At 44.9% G+C, this 12124-nt stretch overlaps 3 protein-coding genes across 3 annotated transcripts; 2 read left to right on the forward strand and 1 right to left on the reverse strand.

The window, feature by feature from the left end:
* Positions 1-11: 11 nt before the first annotated feature.
* TGAM01_v208490 (hypothetical protein) lies at positions 12-1176 on the forward strand (the record flags this gene model as incomplete). The annotated part of the gene is made up of 3 exons (XM_018806640.1): positions 12-667; positions 728-872; positions 937-1176. 3 exons carry the CDS (start codon positions 12-14, stop codon positions 1174-1176), a joined length of 1041 nt encoding a protein of 346 aa, XP_018660110.1.
* A 2204-nt stretch (positions 1177-3380) lies between these two features.
* Positions 3381-4391, forward strand: TGAM01_v208491 (hypothetical protein; the record flags this gene model as incomplete). The annotated part of the gene is made up of 2 exons (XM_024550349.1): positions 3381-3482; positions 3534-4391. 2 exons carry the CDS (start codon positions 3381-3383, stop codon positions 4389-4391), a joined length of 960 nt encoding a protein of 319 aa, XP_024404904.1.
* A 1509-nt stretch (positions 4392-5900) lies between these two features.
* On the reverse strand, positions 5901-7703 carry TGAM01_v208492 (hypothetical protein; the record flags this gene model as incomplete). Its single annotated transcript, XM_018806642.2, has 1 exon — positions 5901-7703. One exon carries the CDS (start codon positions 7701-7703, stop codon positions 5901-5903), a length of 1803 nt encoding a protein of 600 aa, XP_018660112.2.
* Positions 7704-12124: the final 4421 nt, after the last annotated feature.

The raw sequence follows: 12124 nt of genomic DNA on the forward strand, positions 1-12124 counted from the left end.
AGTCCGCCAAAATGGATCGAGACTTCATGGAACAATTATGGAGCGAGCGCCACTACGGAACACCGCTCGCCATCATCTTCATGGTGATGCCCACGATCGCCGTTGCCTTGCGTCTGTACGCGAAGATCACAGCTCATCAACAGCTTGAACTAAGTGATTACTTGTCCATTACTGCATGGGCTCATACAGCAGGCCTGTTCATATCTTTGCTGGTGGCCGTGTACTTACCGGCCTCATATCTGGACAATCCTACCGGCATCGATGAGCCAGTATCCAAGATTACATTCTCTCTCAACCTCTTGTGGGTTGGCGCCTGCTACAGCTGCAAGCTGTCGATTCTTTGCCTCTACTATCGCCTACTGAGTACACCAAACAGTACTTTTCGTCGAGTAGTCCAGGCAATGTTCATTCTAACGGTCTGCGTGGGTGTCGCGAGCGCTCTGGGCTTCCTCTTGATTTTCAAGGATATGTCGTGGTGGTGGACAACAGGATTGAGATCACACCCCGTGCAACTGGCGCAAATGATCCAGATGAATGAAGCCATCGACATCCTGTCGCTTCTCACAGATGTCATTTTGTTCGCGATGCCTTTGCCTGTTATCAGGAAATTGAGCCTCGACAAGCAGAAGAAGCGGTTGCTTATTGGTCTATTCTCACTTGGGTTTTTGTAAGCGTCCATTCCTCTAAACTTACAAGAAGCATTCCTAGACTAATACATCCTTCCCAGGACCTGCATCGAAGTTGTCATCAGAATCATTACCACATATGGCTTCGACGGTGCTCTAGATGCTATCCAAGTACAGTGTCTCTTGATGGGCATTGAGCCGGCGATGGGCATTACGCTGTGCTCACTACCTGTCTTCTTGCGATTGGTTAGTGTCTATTTTTACGAATATTAATACACCAAGTGTTGCTAACAATATGCTATTACTACAGTTCCGAAAGAGCCACAACAACTCAAGCGGTCGTAGCTATGCGTCCGGAGATCGTGGCAACTTCTATTCTCTAGGCCCTATGAGTGGTAAACATTCAACAACCAGAGATCCTGATGGTGCTTTGTTGGAATCAACTGTCGGAAAGCCACAACCAGTGGTTGTGCAGACAGAGATCACTGTCCATTCTTCGCGGAGCGGGTATAACGACTCTCTCGAATCCCAGGAGGGTTACTGGAAATGATGAGTTACAGGGGATCTTTCAATTTAATGTTCAACTGAATTAATGCGAGACTTATCGAGCAATCGTCACAACCATTGTCGGGTATATATTTCCTTTCTAATGAATGTAATTATTTAAGCGTTTAACAGCCCAGAGTGTCTATATTTATATGTACAAATATTTACTGTATCAATCCCTGGCTCATCCAAAGGCTTTGGGGATCTTAATTGTTTTATGACAGAACATCTTAGGCCATCTCAGATATGTGCATTTCCATCATGAAGTTCCCCTCTCCCGACAGCTTTGCGTAACCCAGGTATATTCTAATGGTGCGCAACCTCGAATGGAGTAGGCGGAATGAGAATATATTATCTGCCAGTTTGAACATGATAGTGCTATAAAAGAGCTGTCACTTATCCATTTCAGCATATTTTTGCTTTTTTTGAACATGGATATCTTACATCTCATAAATGATGCCCGAAAGTTAGCCTCAATATTATACATATATCGCTTCGAGTGTAGGGATCCATATGTGCGAATCTCTTTCGACTCCCCAGTTTCAAACCTCAACAGCGCGATGCTCGAAGCAACAGATTAGCTCCCTGGTTCAAATTCAGCCATGGTGCAAGTAGGCTTTTTCTACTGTTGGTTTGGTTAGCTATTAGGGTTGCGGAAATTGTGTAAAGCGTAGTAATTTGTACATGAATTCGAAATACACTTGGATGTCTGTTCCAAGGCACAAATCTGTTTGCAGGGCCAAGATAATACCTTGATGTGATAATATGTAAGTTGTTCCTGTTTAACCATTCTGGGAGATTCACAACCCTCGGGATTTTCAGCGTTGCACATAGGGTTGATCGGATATTACGACGAAGCGAATTGTTCCTTGGTCGTAAGAGCTGCCTATAGCTTTAAGACCATCCGCGGCAAGTAAAACTTACCAAGGCTAGAGAGCCAAGAATATGGATGTAATAAATTGCTTCTCGAGGTATCTGCAATGAACATGACGCGCCCGATACTAATTTCGATGCCAGTGTTTGCAAATCTTATTCCTGCACGTGAGATTACACCATATTTGTTGAAAAGATATTGAGAGTTTCTATTGCAAAAAGACATGGAGGGTATTACTGGTTCACGCGCAATTATTCCATATACTCTGATTTGTATCATTCTTCAGCGCTCGCATTCTTAGACGCCACTGAGTTCAGTTGACAATCCAAATCTTCTCAAGGCGTTGGGTTATACGCGTAGTTGTCTAGATCCACACGCGTCTTCGCGGCCAGGTGTTGCTTCGGGGAAAAGTTAGGGTTACATCTACACCTACCTTGCCTTTTTGACTGTTCTACCCGTTGACTAAGTCAATCGGCTCTTGGACTGCGACATAATATTCGTGCAATTAAGCACGCTCGCCGTATGCTTTTATCTCAGGAAATTTTGTATTCTTGATCGTACGATTACGCTCAATACCATACTAGTGCTAGAGCATGCAAAAAATGCCACCGATTGTACTCAATTGAACCAAATTCCCTCCAAGAGTATTTTTCAACTGCTGCTAAATACCCCAGCGAGCTCATTTGCTAAATTACAGCACTTGTGGGTGCGCGTTTCGTACACGTATTGAGCAATAATTGAAGTATGGCGCTTATTTATTAATATACAGCGCTTATCCACTGTCATGAAATAAGATAATTCACATGCACATATGGATCTAATACTGCATGCTCTGTACTATGTATCAATAATACTCTACTTGTGACAAGAAGCTACATAAAAGTATTTAATGACCACAGTGCAGCTCCTTTGCAACTACTAACAAAGTTACAATCGTTTATATGAAGCCACTCTACTGTAATAGCGATTAGGTGTAGCACTTCCCTTTCCGTATTGCATCAAGTGCATATTAAAGGAGGGCCGGATGATTTCTGAAGTTTTGATGAAAATAGAGCCCCGCATAGCCTTAATTGAAGAAATTCCAAAACAGATAGAAGCGCTTGTGTTTTAATGTTTAGTAACTAGGAGCGTAATCATTTACTCCCCTCACCACATGATGAAGTAAGATTAGCGCATCACCTAAGATTTTACGAGTTTTCAGGCTTTTGTCACCGACTCTTCAATTTTCCCCAGGTAGCTAAGAAAGATGCCGCAGACTTTTCTGAACCAACTTCCAGCAGTCTTTGCCGTTCAACTTCCCTGACCATAAACTGGCCAATTCTTGTAGTATAACAATGTCCGCTGTTGAGTTTAGCTCCAGCGTTACGGTTCGGCCAAGCACTTCGCTTAGCGAGGTAAACAGTTTCTTCTGCACTCAGATTAGAGACTTAGGATGGGTATGCGTTTCGAATCTTATTTTCATGCGACGAATGGCTGATAGATTGCAGAATCGACATGAATTGGATGCTCAAACACACTTTACAGTAGCTCAAAACGGCCGAGATTGGCTTCTATTGTATCCAGCGGGCGCAAATGAGCCTGTTGGGATGGTGATAGGCTTCAAGTTCCCTAATCGCATCGGATGGGTCGGTTTCTTCATAGTTGACAAGAATCACCAAGGAAGAGGATGGGGTGGGATTTTGTTCAAAGCCATGCTTGACACCTACAGGGAATCTGGCATCCAAATGGTTGGGTTGGATGCTGTAAAGGAGCAAGTCAAAACATACGAAAGACGAGGGTTTGTCGAAGCGGCCAAAATCAAGATAATGACGTGCACACCCGAACAAAATTCGGCCACCAGATATGGAGCTATCGAGTTGACCAAAGACTATAAAGCAATCGATATCAAAGAAGCTGATATGGGTGCCATTGCGGATCTAGACCTCGTGCACACTGGGCTTGACCGAAAAGTACTCTGGGCTATAGCTTTAGTTTCTCGACCGGATGCATTTGGATTTGCCATTGTATCTACCACCACCGGAGAACTATCAGGCTTTATACTAGTTCGTCGCTGCGAGCACGGACACCGATTCGGCCCTCTGTTTGCGGACTCTAACGCCCATGCGTCCTCTCTTCTTCAACTAGCCATGTCGCATCCAAGCATTTCAGCATCTTCTGGAAGCTTAATCGCTGAAGTATTTGGCCCTAATGAGAACAGTGTTGATGTGTTTTCACATCTAGGATGGCAATGGACGAAGATGGATTACCACCGAATGTGGCTTAATGGTCGAGTGCCAGTAGAGCAACAACAAGGTGGACGAGGTCAAAAGGGGATGTTTGCTATTTTTGATGCTTCCGAGGGATGAACTTATGTATATCTATATACATATATATATATACATATACAGCGGCTTATTGGTTTCGCGGTCCCGGTACTGTGCAAAGTCATTCCTTTACCAGAATTGAAACAGTGGCTCACTTTGACGTCTATTGACCGTGTAATAATTACAACACGGTTGAAAGTGTGTTAAAAAGAACACTTGATGGTATCAATTCTGCATTTGCGATCACCATGGTCCTTTCGCTTTTGCTGAGAAATGCACATCGGTGTTAGTGATAGTCTCCAACCTTGCGCATAGCACATACGTTGTTTCGCAATCGACTTCAAAGGCTAGCCTATAGGAGGATTTTGACATTGAAGCAATTAATTCTGGGTATATTTAACAAAGGTAGCCCTACATTAATTCGACTTGATTGGCGGGGAGAAAAGGGCACACGGTCACCAATGATTGCACAAACCCGACTGGATGCGACGCTGTCGTCTTTGGGTTGTCTCATCGCCAGGGTTTGCCTGATATGCCCGAAGATGGTAATTTTCACGCTCGTTCTGCTACCCTAATGGGATTTTTTCCCAGAGTACATGACAACACTATAAGCCGCATCAAGCTGTCTAGAAGATGGAAAATGTGTTGGTTAAAGGACATGCTGCACAATTGCAATATTTAACTATACAGTTACATGTTTGTAACAATTATATTTGTAGTTTAACAAGTGGCTATTTGTCTTGGAATCTTTAATGATTTTTCACCAGTGTTGTACATTTTGATATCCTTGAACTCAGGATACAACTCGAAAACAGGCATCTGACGTAGGAGGTACTACCATGTAGCAGTAGGCAATACAACTCTAGATTCCCTTCGCAGAGTAATGCCAATCCACCATCGGTTATCGTACTGCTCCACGTAGTATTACACTTGCATATTTCCCTGCATCATATCTCCTTCTATCTTAGGCAGGTATTGCGATGTCCAATAGTGGAGTAGAACACGGCTTGAGATTGGCTGTGTTTGTGCTGTCAAGCTGTCAAGCTGTCAAGCTGTCAAGCTGTCAAGCTGTCAAGCTGTCAAGCTGTCAAGCTGTCAAGCTGTCAAGCTGTCAAACTTCAACGTTGGGTAATAAAAGCATGCAAGTTTTATATCTCAAGCAACAAAACACATGTTGTGTATTCAATGCAAGCAATTTAAAATTTTATTCATGATAATAATAATGATCAGTTTACTGTTTCCTAGTACAATGTTTCACCACGGTTAAAACTATTACCGGTATGGTTGTGTCTTTCTGTCTTAAAATTTTATTCTCTGTGGAACACTAGTCCCAGTTTTTTGTCCTACTGGATTATACTATCTCTATAATTTGAGCCGCTCGGGAAAAAAAGCGCACGGAATCACAATCGCAGCGCGTATGTTTTCAGAATTGGATAGACGAAGGATCGCTGATTACGTACTTGATACGGAGCACACGCAGGCATATCTACTTGATAGGTGGTCTGATCACCGCCCAGTGTCATCATGGCACAAAAAGCTCCGCTGTTCACATCATGCGATACCACGCCGCGGCTGCAGCCCCTGCTCCATTATGTCGCAACTCAGCGTGAGCGCCGCATACGCTGCGGATGTAATGGCTTGGTCAGCCTCTCCATCCCCCACCAGCAAGGCCTCGATGTAGGCTGCTGCACACGAGCAAAAGAGCAACTCGCGCGCGGACGTGGCTCCTCCCGAGGTGCGGACGCGCTGCTCCAAGATGGTGACATAGGCCTGGATGGTGTCTTGGACCTGGCGCCAGCCCGGCCCGCTGACGGCAGAGAAAAACTCGTCCTTCAGCTCGCTTATCAGATCGAGACAGAGGGCCAGAATGGCGTGCCACTGCAGAGTGGCGAAGTGGCCTTGGCCATGGATGCGCAGAACGGTTAGCGAGTTTGCAGCATAGGATGCACTACTGCTGGTAGTGGCGGTCGTGGCCGCAGACGAGGTCGTATTGGAGGGCAAGGCAGGTATGCCGTCAGCATCAGCAGTAACCTCGTCGAGCCCAGCTGCCGGGGGCTGCGTCACCGTTGCCAAGCCTGAGGGATGATTCGTCAAGAGCAGCGCCGAGATTTCCATGCGCACTTTGCGGGAAAAATAGCATGCCGGGCTGGGCAGAGGATGAGCTGCGAACTTTGCGTGTGGTGCCAGGACAAAGGGCAGGGTGAGGGTGTCCAGGAGCTTGATCTGGAACTCGGTGGGCTTCTTCGGCAGAGACTGCAGCCTGCGAAGCTCTGTCGAGTATGCGGCCTTCAGCTCAGCGGCGAGCCGGTGCGTGTCGTCCAAGGTCTTTGCAGCTCCGGGAGAGTGCATGACGTGCAGGATTCGAAGACGCAGGCGTTGCGTCCGCGTCAGTATCACCAGGAAATTCGTCCTCATCATGCGGTAGCCGGGAGAAAGACTAGCAAGAAAAGATGATGACGTTGAATCGGCATCGTTGGTGCTCGCGTCCTCGTCTGCCAAATCGGATGGCGGCGCGCAGTCGTAGGTTTCTGGGGAGATGGGAGCTGGTAACTCATGATCAAGACATAGCTGTAGGGATAGTTCCAGCATCGTCGCCCACAAGCGCCGACGAACTTCAATTTCGGTGGCCGGCATGTCAGGATCGATTGTAGCAGGGTCTCGATGTAAACCCAGCTGTATCGCCAAGCGCGTGAGGTCATGGTCGCCAGGAGACCACAGTGAGCCGGTTGATGTGGCATTGACTGGGCCGGTGTATCGTGATAGCGCCAGCAGACATATTATTTGCGCAGTGTTCAAGTCTGCCCGTGATCCAGCGATTGCTTTCCGAGCTAACCATTGCCTGCCGTATGCAATCCAGGTTTTCGCTTGGTCCCGCCAGTAGATGCCGTCTTGGGTTTGCTCAGAGACAGTCTTGTCAGCAGTATCCAGTTCGGGGTTGACGAAAGCTCCCAGAGCAATACATATCACAAGCTTGCACAGGAATAACTCTTCAATGTCAGGGGACCATGTTGACGAGGAGCCCGCCCAGAACCGTCCGTAGTCGCGAAGAAACGATGGCACATGCAAGATGCGTAACACCGATTCAAAGGTGGTAAGGTATGCATCCAGGAGAACGTCGCATATCCGCTGAGGCGGTAGCAGCTTTTTCACCGCATAATTGGGTAGCTCAGGAGTTGCGGTCCAATTGAGCGACAGGCTAGGCGCGGAGTGTTTTGATGATCTTACTTGACGCTCGAGCTTGACAAACTTGTCCAACAGCGGTCTCAACGGCTCATACTTGGATTGCAGTTGTATGGGCCCCCTCTTGTTCCTTAATCCGTGCAGAACAAACTGGAGCCGGTCGCATTTATTCATCGCTTCTTCCCAGCAAGTTGCTATTCGTCCATGAGTGGCGACGCTCGGAGTCTGTTGCTGTGGCTCTGGGTCGAAAATGGAATTCGCCGAGGACCGAGAAGTATGGTCCTCGCTTGGCGTCGATAGCTGCCTAGAGACTGCCGTAGATGCATCGGAAAAGTTTGAAGCGCTCGCATCTGGGAATGAGACTCTTGTGGATTGCGAGGGTGTAACTCGAGATTGTGCATCATCAAGGCCCAAGTAAGTGGCGAGATCTGCCCCGACATCGTCGCGTAAGTGCGCCGTTGTTTCAAGGGGGAAAAGATCAAGGCGTCCAGAAGACTGTATATCTGCTAGTTGAGAAAAATCCAGTCGTGTGCTGTTAGAGGAACGAAAGTCGCCGTGTGGAAAGGGATGATAATGGACGTTGCTGTAGATGCATCTGGTGCTTGGGAGCTTGCTGCAAGGACCGCAAGGCGTTGCGCTATCACATCTGATCTTTCTTCGCTGGCATTCGACGCAAGCTGGGGCTAAGCGTCGCCGTTTGTGAGTTAAACTAGAATCCATATGTAGATGATTGTGCGTTGGATGATGACGGTGTTGACGAAGGGTAATAGTTTATGTACCGCATTGTGGTGTTGCTAGATTTATTATCTACTGAGTGTCGGGCACAGAGTTGGATTTTAGTAGGATTGCAAAGAGTGGGTAAGCTTAATTGCAAGACACAAGTACAAGATAATGGGAGAACTGGGTTAAGAGGCAATGGTCCCAAACAGTATCTTTCATATATCTTCTACAATATCCATGAATTTTATTATAAGTATGCTAATGCAGCTTAATTTATTTTATGTAGTCGTTTACAATATGTTATAACTTTTCTTAAAACTATTTTGGTAGGCTATTCCTGTCTACTAACTATATATACGTATATATAACTAAAATTCTAAATTTAATCTTGTATGTAATATTGGAAAAAATACAAATACTTTTCAATAACTGTATTACAGTTTCATGTAAATTGATAAATATCATTTTAAAGATTAAGTACTTAGTAGTCCTATAACAAGCTAGGTACTTAGCCTATAATTATAGCGGCAGCGCTAAACAGGCCCTAGGTATAAATCTAGGCCTTATCTAGCCACTTGCACTAACCAAAAAGATCTTCCGGCCTAAATCTTTGCTCCTTCTCTTCAATGTACGGGGCTGTTATCTTACGCCGGTAACAATATCCCAACTCTTGCTAGTCTTACTAGCGGCCAAGTCAAACGTGCCGTCATCGAATCTGCAATATCTGTAGAGGCCTCGTGGGTGAGAGCACTGGGCCGCACCTTAGCTAGAATAGCTGAGCATATGTATATCGGCACCTATGACGGTTAAAGAAGTGTTGATAGACTGAGATTTAAGAATGAAAGACCCCAACAGTGCTTTTGCTTACCGCTATTCTCTCTTCTTTGGTGCGTTTGAGAATAGCAGGCAGCGTACATGCCGTGCAATGGGACGTGAAACGATTGCGATGCATCAAAAACGTTGGGGTAGCCTCGCCCACCAAAATGAAAATGGCGTCGCCGACGTTATTCCAATTATTGCCAGAATTGGTATATGCATGAAGGTCTAGATAACCGGGAAATAGGCATCGTTCAACCGATCTCCGGATAGTCTAGGACGGGAAGGTAGCTGTGTAGCCGCCGCCAGGTAGGATAGAAATTGGAACCAAGCTCCGGTAGCTATCAGCTGCGGCCCGGATGAAGTGGTGCGGTCTCTTATCCGCGAAACTACAAGCAGGTGGCAGTACACTGACTTAGATAAGTGGGTTTGAAGATGCTGCATTGGTGCTGACTGTGACAGTCGGTGGGATCGTTGGGCTCGGGTTAGACTGCATCACGACATATGTCTTCGGTGCAATTGCCACGCCGGTATGTACTATAGTTACGGTAACTTCTTTGATAGAAACAAGGAACGCTGTAACTTCCGTTGAACTTGCGTATTCGCACAATAACAACAGTTAGAGAAGGCTTTGGATCTCTCAAATGCTCCCCGGTCCTTTTCGTAGAATTGGTCATCTGATCGGCATAAGACAGCTGTTGTTAAAGTCCAGATTGCTCTCGAAATCTAATGCTGACATACCAGATATGGTTATGTCAGTCTAATCCCAGGAAATTCTTAGTGTCACTGTGTATTAAACTCAATCGGATACGGTCTGTTCGAAACCTGCAAAGCGGAAACTCGAGAAATCAGTAATGCTCTAATCCACTACTAAGATCATGTCTATATTTCCATGGACATAGGTTCCACCAGGAAACATCGATCTCCGCGGCGCCGTAGTGATTATTAATTGCTACATATCTGTCAACCTGGTTGTTGCAGCAGTCATCGCGCCATACCTAGGGAATGCTATATTGGTCTTACAGCCTTGCAAATAAGTGAAGACAGATTGTAGATGCTGGTTTCTTATCTGAAGTATAATTCCTTCAGGAGACTTTCATGGCGTGAGCTTAGAATAGTGAAGGGAAATGGGCCACCACCGTCCATGATCTAGTTCGTCGAGCGAGAAATACACTCGAGCTTTGCTCGCGTCTTTTCGGCTCAACACTTTTATTCCGTTTGGATTTTTACTAGGCCGAACTCGGCTTTTGAGCGTGATATAATCGGTGTGCTATGCTAGTTGATGATGAATACGCTAATCTTTGCATGTAGAAAATTTTCTATTTGCTTGTACGCACATAGTTCAAAGTGATGAGTGATAGTATCCGGTTCCCGTAATCTCTTCTATGGGGGAAGAATGAGCATCAAACTGTATCCACCACACAGTTACAAAAAAATGATAATTGCAAGAAGCATATGGAGACTTGGTAAATTCTACACGATGAAGAGGATAGATAGAATTGTTTGCCAACTGGGAGGATCTCTAAGCATATATGCCAGCAGATACTCGCCAGTTAACAATGGCGTCGACAGCCGACATTGGCGACGCAAAAGATTCGATAACATTTTTTTCCACATGTGCTTACCATGGCGTAGTTAGCTAAGGTTAGCCTTGGCAGTATATGGGCTAATGTTGTATCCGGAAATGCATACACTAATTCTTCTGGCCGTTTGAAGTAAATTCGCATATAGGCAGCGTCCTTATCCATGTATTCCGTCTCAGTTGGTCCAAGTAGTGGCTTAATGGTAGTGCTGTCTATGATGTAAGTCCTGCGAGCATATGCCTAACCATCATTTAACCTTTGACAGCTAAGCTATTCTTGTTCCCCTCTTTATAAAAGCTTGTGTTTATATTATTCTACTTTATCCCAACATGTCCAAATCGAAACTGCGTTGCTCATCGACACAGTTATGACCATTTGTGTCGATAATGGCACATTAATCTTACATAAACCTATAAGTTTCAGGCCCTAATCCTGCTTAAAGGCTACTTGGGTGATTGAGACATTTGTACTAAGATACATAAATGAGAAAGAATTCATGACCCTAAAACTTACAAAAAAAGTGTGACTGGCCAGAGTTCAATGAGAGCTATAACCGATTTCCAAATATAAATATATGGCTAGTTGTTCCCAATTCGTTACGTCTCGAGCAGAATCACTAATATATAGTTGTGTATGAATCAATCAAGCGAATGAGAAAAGGTAGTCTAGGGTCGTTCTCTTCCACTTTCCCTTATGCTTGTCACTGATAATATTCTTTGATAGAAACTCGAAATACACCAGGGAGTAGGTATATTGGAAGGACCATTATAGTTACCTTGGCTATGTACTATATCTTAATAGTTCTTATAAACTCCTAAACGTTTTTATAATGTGAGTACTTGAGTCCTAGGCCAGTGTTGCGAATGACATAGAGCTGTGTGCGTGTTGGGAAAATTTGCTGAAGCAAACTTGATGAACAGTGTTTCTTATTCAATTTGAAGAATGCTTTCACAAATTTAATCATACCATTCTAATTTATACATGATATACTACCAATGATCCGCTATCACTCAATCGTATATCAACGCCAAGAAGAAGAAAAGTGGTTTGTCGTTGGCAGACGAAGAGTGGGAAATGACTAGCAAACGTTGAGATTATGGGTTTTGCTTGACGAGCTTCTCTCAATGGTGGCTTTGCTTTTAGTTTCTTCTAGCATGACAATTGAAAGTACTTGAAATGCCCACATTATCTGCATCAGGGATCAATTGAACGTAATATAGCTATGCTGCAGCCTTGGTTTTGTTTCGTTCGCTGTTGTTAGCACAGTTATTACCAATCCATACTGAGCGTAACGCTAGACCTAATCTAAGCATCGCCCCAACGGGAAAAGAAAGGAGGAAGAAAACAGAGGAGAGGGAGTGAGAAAGAGGCTACTATTAATTAATTATTCGTGTATAGAAAGATCTTTGACGAGGAGGCCTCAGAGGTGCACATGTATCTATCAAGCTTGAATCTTGTATGTCTTAGAATACTAGC

The sequence above is a fragment of the Trichoderma gamsii genome, assembly GCF_001481775.2.
Source record: "Trichoderma gamsii strain T6085 chromosome Unknown Scaffold_36.2, whole genome shotgun sequence".
NCBI classification, from domain to species: Eukaryota; Fungi; Ascomycota; class Sordariomycetes; order Hypocreales; family Hypocreaceae; genus Trichoderma; species Trichoderma gamsii.